Source organism: Glycine soja, chromosome 1, assembly GCF_004193775.1.
Source record: "Glycine soja cultivar W05 chromosome 1, ASM419377v2, whole genome shotgun sequence".
Lineage (NCBI taxonomy): Eukaryota > Viridiplantae > Streptophyta > Magnoliopsida > Fabales > Fabaceae > Glycine > Glycine soja.
Window position 1 is genome coordinate 34,415,328 of NC_041002.1, and position 6,854 is coordinate 34,422,181.

The window sequence follows — 6,854 nt, forward strand, 5'->3', positions numbered from 1 at the left end:
AGGCAATACCAATACAATACTGACATAGCTCCTGATAGAAACCAGCTACAAAATATGAGCAAGCGGAAGCATGAGTCCTTTAAGGAGTACGCCCAACGGTGGAGGGACTTGGCAGCACAAGTGGCACCCCCCATGGTAGAAAGAAAGATGATCACTATGATAATGGATACATTTCTAGTGTTCTACTATGAAAAGTTGGTGGGATACATGCCTTCTAGCTTCATAGATTTAGTATTTGCAGGCAAAAGGATCGAAGTAGGCCTGAAAAGAGGGAAGTTTGATTATATCGCCCTTGTCAGCATAAGAAATAGGAGATTCGGGGCAAGTGGAGAAAAGAAGAAGGAAGGAGAAGCCCACGTCGTGACTTCAGCTCCTACTTGCCTGAAGCCCCAACAAACCCCGCATAACACTTACCAATATGCCCAACATTAACCAAGCTTTTCGGCCCTCGACAGAAACCCCTCTAGTCCAGCGCCCGTCCAGCAAAGGGCACCCCCTCAACCACAAAGGGCCCCCACTCAAACTCAGCTCCTACACAACCTCGCCCCGCTGGCAACTCCAATCCGAGCACAAGCGCCAATCCAGGAAGGAATTTCCCGGTAAAGAAACTTGCAGAATTCAATCCCATCCTGATGCCGTATGCAGACTTGCTACCATCTTTGATCGCCAACCAAATGGTGGTAGTGACCCCCAGGAAGATTTTTCAGTCTCCTTTCCCTTGATGGTACAACCCCAACGCGACATGCGCTTATCATAGAGGTGTCCTGGGGCACTCGATAGAACAATGTGTGCCCTTCAGACATAAGGTCCAAAGTTTGATCGATGCAGGTTGGTTGATATTCCAAGAGGACAGTCCAAATGTAAAGACAAACCCTTTTGCCAGTTATGGAGGACCAGCGGTTAATGCGGTGGAGGAGTGTGGACCTCAGAGGCCGAAGCAAATGAAAGATGTGGTAACCTTTAGGAGGTTTATATTGAAGGTGTTGTGCGAGGCGGGCATCATTTTCTTTGACGGGGGTGAGGGGGATACCTGCTTGGTACACCCAGGGGCGGCGCCCGATGTAGAGGTATGCCCTGTGGCAGAGGATTTGCTGCAAGGGATAATGGATCAAGGTTGGTTTGAAGTTGGTGGTGGAAGCAAGGGGGAGCAACATTTGTGCATGCAATTGGCTGACAAAAGCCCGAGCAAGCCTAAACCATTGGTGATCCACTTCACCAGAGATGCTGCCACCCAAAAGCCCTGAGGCTTCCAGCCTATCCTAGGTAAGAAGCCTGCCCTTTCCCCTTACAAGAGTGCCAAGACGGTCCCATGGAGGTACGCCCCTCAAAAACCTGACAGAAGGAAGGACAAGTCCATCGGAGATAACCTATCCTCTGCCAAGGTTACTAACATCTCTGGCACGAGTAGTATGACCCGTAGTGGGTGAATCTTCGCGGCACCCAACCCGTTGGTGCGGTCCAAGGACATGAAGGGAAAGGCGAAGGTGGGCATGGAAGAAAGCGACAAGGCAAACCCGATTCTAGATGAGGCGATCTCGGCTGCGAGATTTGCTAAGGGAGAGGAAGACTTCAATAGAAAGAAAATATCTGCTGAAGAAGCAAATGAGTTCCTTCGGATCATCCAGCAAAGCGAGTTCAAGGTAATTGAACATCTCAATAAAACCCCATCATGAACTCCGAGCCTCATCGGGCACTTCAGGTCAAGATCTTGAATGAGGCCCACGTCGCCCAAGACATATCCGTGGAGGGCTTCAGGGCCATCATCAACAATATTACCACCAACAATTGCCTCACCTTTGCTGATGAGGAGATGCCCGTCGAGGGCTAGGGACATAATAGGGCCTTGCATGTGTCCATCAAGTTCTTGGACCATATCGTGGCTAAGCTCATTGACAATGACTCATCACTCAATGTCATGCCCAAGGCTACCTTGGACAAACTGCCTTTCAATGTGTCACACCTGAGGTCGAGCTCCATGGCAGCCGTCGGGAAGTAAAGGGGGAGATTGATCTCCCAATTCAGATTGGACCTCGCATCTGCCAAATCACTTTTCAAGTGATGGATATCAACCCAGCCTATAGCTGCCTTTTAGGCCGGCCTTGGATTCACTCAGTCGGGGTAGTCCTTTCAATGCTCCACCAAAGGCTGAAATTTGTGGTGGAAGGGCAGTTAATCATAGTCTCAGGGGAGGAAAACATTCTATTAAGTTGTCCTTCTTCTACACCATATGTGGAAGCCATGGAGGAGTCCTTGGAAACGGCTTTTCAAGCATTGGAGGTGGTGAGAAACGCTTATGTCGAGTCTCCCGCAGTGCAACCCTGCTCATCCGGTGCTGCATTGATGGTAGCCCGTATAATGTTGGGGCATGGGTACGAGCCCGGAATGGGTTTGGGTTGGAACAACGATGGCGTGGCGAGCTTGGTGGAGTTCAAGGAGAACCACGGAAGGTTCGGGCTAGGATATAAGCCTACACGCGCCGACCTGAGGAGAAGTGCCCTAGAAAGGAGGGGTAAAAGCATGGGCCAGCCGCAAGGACCGCAAGTGAAAGGGATTCCCTTATGTCCCATCAATGAAAGCTTCATCAGTGCGGGCTGGATGTGTGAAGGGCGGGTCACCATGATCCATGATGAAGTCCTTTCAAGAACAATCAAACTAGGTGCGGCCATGCCCTCCTGAGTTCGAGTTGGGAAACTGGCAAATTATCGAACAACCTAGAATTTTCGTGGCGAACATAATGTAATTTGTTAGTCCTAACCCTATAGCTGGGCCTAGGCTTTAGGGTTTCTCCCTATTTGGGTTTGTCTTTTGCTATCAAATATATATAAATACAACCTTTCTTCATTTGTTCTTGCACTTTCATCCATTCTCATTCGTCTGCATGTTTATTTTTGTTGCGATTAAACGGTATAGATCCAACAATGAGTCCTGTGAAGGTACTAATACCGATGACCCAAACATCGATTTTGAGCATTTAGTAAACCAAGCTGAGGATGAAGAAGATGAGGATTGGGGACTTCCCCCAGACCTAAAAAGAATGGTTGAACAGGAAGACTGAGAAATGAAGCCACACCAAGAAGAGACGGAAATCGTAAACTTGGGTGTTGGCGAGGAAAAAAAAGAGGTAAAGGTTGGCACGGGCATGACCACACTATCCGAGATGAATTGGTGGCTCTGCTACGAGATTACCAAGACATCTTAGCTTGGTTGTACCAAGATATGCCCGGATTGAACCCCGACATTGTGTAGCATAGGTTGCTTTTGAATCCCAGTTGTTCCCCAGTGAAACAAAAACTAAGAAGGATGAAGCCTGAGATGTCCTTAAAGATAAAAAAAGATATGAAAAAGCAATTTGACGTCGGCTACTTCGCAATCGCTCAATACCCGAAATGGGTTGCCAACATTGTGTCAGTCCCCAAGAAAGATGGGAAAGTGTGAATGTGCATGGACTATCAGGATCTAAACCGAGTCAGTCCAAAGGATGACTTTCTCTTACCGCACATCGATATCCTTGTAGATAACACAACCAATTTTTCTTTGTTTTCTTTCATGAACGGGTTCTTGGGCTACAACCAAATAAAGATGGCACCGGAGGACATGGAAAAGACGACTTTCATCACCTTGTGGGGGATGTTCTGCTACAAAGTGATGCCCTTTGGGCTTAAGAACGTTGGGGCAACCTACCAACGAGCTATGGTAGCATTATTCCACGACATGATCCACAAAGAAATTGAAGTCTACGTTGATGATATGATTGCCAACTCTAAAACCGAGGGGGAACACCTCGTCAACTTGCGGAATTTGTTCGAGAGGCTGCGTAAGTACCGAGTAAGATTGAATCCTGCCAAGTGTACTTTTGGGGTCAAGTCAGGAAAATTGCTTGGTTTTATCGTAAGACAGAAAGGGATAGAGGTGGACCCGGAAAAAGTAAAAGCCACCATTGAAATGCCCGAGCAACACACCGAGAAGCAAGTCTGAGGTTTCTTGGGATGCCTGAATTATATAGCGAGGTTCATATCGCAACTGACCGCTACTTGTAAGCCTCTCTTCAAGCTATTACGAAAGAACCAGCCCGTCCAATTGAACGACAACTGCCAAGTGGCGTTCGGAAGGATCAAGCTATGCCTTATGAATCCTCCTGTGCTGGTGCCACCAGTGCCTGGAAGATCCCTTATTCTATATATGACTATGCTGGATATGTCAATGGGGTGTATGCTGGGGCAGCACGACGAGTCCGGGAAAAGGGAACAGGTTGTCTATTACTTAAGCAAGGAGTTCATGGCCTGTGAGATGAACTACTCTTTGCTTGAAAGGATATGTTGTGCCTTGGTGTGGGCAGCCCATCGTCTAAGGCAGCACATGCTGAGCTACATCACTTGGTTGGTATCCAAGATGGACCCAGTTAAGTACATATTTGAAAAGCCTGCTCTCACCGGACGGAACGCTCGGTGGCAAGTTCTGCTGTCAGAATTTGACATTGTTTATGTCACTCAAAAGGTGATAAAGGAAAGCACCTTAGCAGATTACCTAGCTTAACAGCCCATCAATGTTTACCAACCTATTCATCCAAAGTTCCTGGACGAGGACATCAAGACCTTGTTCGAGGAGGAGGTGGAGGATGAAGATAGGGACAAATGGATAGTGTGGTTCGATGGCACGTCCAACGCACTAGGCCATCGAGTAGGGGTGGTTTTGCTTACCCCTGATGATCAATGCATACCTTTCACAGCTAGGTTGGGCTTTGACTGCATGAACAACATGGCCGAGTACGAGGCATGCACCTTTGGGATCCAAGTAGCAATCAACTTCAAGGTTAAATTGCTCAAAGTATATGGAGACTCAACCTTGGTGATTCATTATTTGAGAGGAGAATCAGACACTAGGGATCATAAGTTGATACCCTACCAGGCCTACATCAAGAAGCTAACAGATTTCTTCGATGACATATCCTTCCACCACATTCCTAGAGAGGAAAATCAAATGGTTGATGTGCTTGCCACTCTAGCATCCATGTTTCAGTTGACCCCGCATGGGGACTTGTCGTACATCAAATTCAGATGTCGTGGCAAGCCCACGCATTGCTGATTGATAGAGGAGGAACAAGATGGTAAACCTTGGTACTTCGATATCAAGCGATACATCGAAGACAAGGACTACCCATAGGAGGCTTCCGACAACGACAAGAGGACATTATGAAGGTCGGTGGTCGGCTTCTTCCTAAGTGGAAGCATTCTAAACAAGAGGAACCATGACATGGTTTTGCTCTGATGTGTGGACACTAGAAAGGTTGAGCAGATGCTAGTGGAAGTTCATGAGGGGTCCTTTGGAACATATGCCAATGGACATGCCATGGCCTAGAAGATTCTGAGGGTAGGGTATTACTGGCTCACCATGGAAAATGATTGTTGTATCCATGTGAGAAAATGCCACAAGTGTCAAGTGTTAGTCGTCTTATACGACTAACTTTTGTATATAAAGCATTTTCCAAAACTTGTATAGTTTCTCCAATTTATGGTTATTTCGTAGTAGTTTGTAAATAAATCTTGTTTTATTGTTAATGTTGTCTCTAGAATATTTCTATTGGATTTAATGATGAAATATGTGCAATTTTAGGTGAAAAAGAGGCTAAGTCATGAAATGCTAAAAGTGACAGTTGAGCTTAGCTCTTCAGTGGGCTAAGCGCGCATCCACCACTAAGCATAGCTTCAGCGTGCTTAGCACGACCGAAGAATCTGGAAGAGCATCAATATCAAGGCTGCGCGCTAAGGGCGAGATCAGTGTGTTATGCGCAGCAGTTGTCTTCAGCCAGGCTCAGTGCAAGACTGGCGCTAAGCTCAAATCCACTTACTCGCGCTAAGCGTGAGGGTGGCGCTAAGCGCAACGTCACGGATTCAGAGCCTATTTAAAGCTTGTTTTGTGCAGAATTAGGGGAAGGCAGATGATTTGCACAGAATACCAGAGCACACCACAGTGCCTATTTTGGGAAAAGAGCTCTGGAGGCAGCAAGAGGAGCAACTTTTGTAGAGATACCTAGGTTTTGTAATCTCATTATTGTTAGGGTTTTTCTGTAATGGTTGACTAAACACCCTTGTTAGGGATTTCTAAAGAACAACTGATGTAATTACTTTAATATCTAATTGATTGTGTTTCTTGTGTTCAATGCTTCTTTCAATGCTTAAATTTTGTATGCTCTTAGTCTAATCAACCATTTGTGTGCATAGTTAGGTGACTTTAGCATTGTGAAATGTATAGTTGCCTTAGAACTTGAATGAAGCAGGATTGAAACTTAGTCTTAAATTAGGCATCTGTGGATTAAGTTTTGGTTTTAAGAATGATGTTACAATAATGTTGTTTGGTCTAAGTCTAGTCCAACAAGAGGGATCTGAGGACAAAGGTTAGGCTAAATTAGTCTAAATTTTCGTAAGTTATTTAAGCTGAGTCTAGTCCAACAAGAAGGATCTGAGGATGAAGCTTAGATTGATTCAGCCTAACTAGGGATCGAGGTTTAGTAATTTAGGCTACAACATAGAACACAAAAGCATGATTGATTAGAGAAACATCTTTATATACATCAGCTGGTTTGTTAGAAAGACCCAACACCTTTACCTACTGCTGTCAATCTTACTTACTTGCATTTTTACTGTTTTTAGCCTAAACTTAGTTTAATTCTGTTCTAAATCATCCATTATCAACGTTTCTTTCAAAAATGCCCTATTTATGAATTTAACCTTGTCTAATACTAGTTCCCTGAGTTCGATACTCGGATTCATCCATATTAAATTTTAAATACTTGACGACTCGGTGTGCTTTCCGGCAAACCGGATTTCCTTTGATCATATTTGTATAAAGAAAAAGTG

At 45.3% G+C, this 6,854-nt stretch overlaps 1 protein-coding gene across 1 annotated transcript; it reads left to right on the forward strand.

Annotated features, from left to right (window-relative positions):
• The first annotated feature begins 4,200 nt into the window (after positions 1-4,200).
• LOC114366970 lies at positions 4,201-5,082 on the forward strand. Its single transcript, XM_028324064.1, has 2 exons — positions 4,201-4,494; positions 4,570-5,082. Exons 1-2 carry the CDS (start codon positions 4,201-4,203, stop codon positions 5,080-5,082), a joined length of 807 nt encoding a protein of 268 aa, XP_028179865.1.
• The last annotated feature ends 1,772 nt before the right edge of the window (positions 5,083-6,854 follow it).

Excerpts from the sequence above, each read along its gene's own strand:
- LOC114366970 (XM_028324064.1), top strand. The coding sequence starts at position 4,201 with ATGGGGTGTATGCTGGGGCAGCACGACGAGTCCGGGAAAAGGGAACAG. Across the intron at positions 4,495-4,569 it reads TTGTTTATGTCACTCAAAAG|TTCCTGGACGAGGACATCAA; the intron begins GTGATAAAGGAA and ends ATTCATCCAAAG.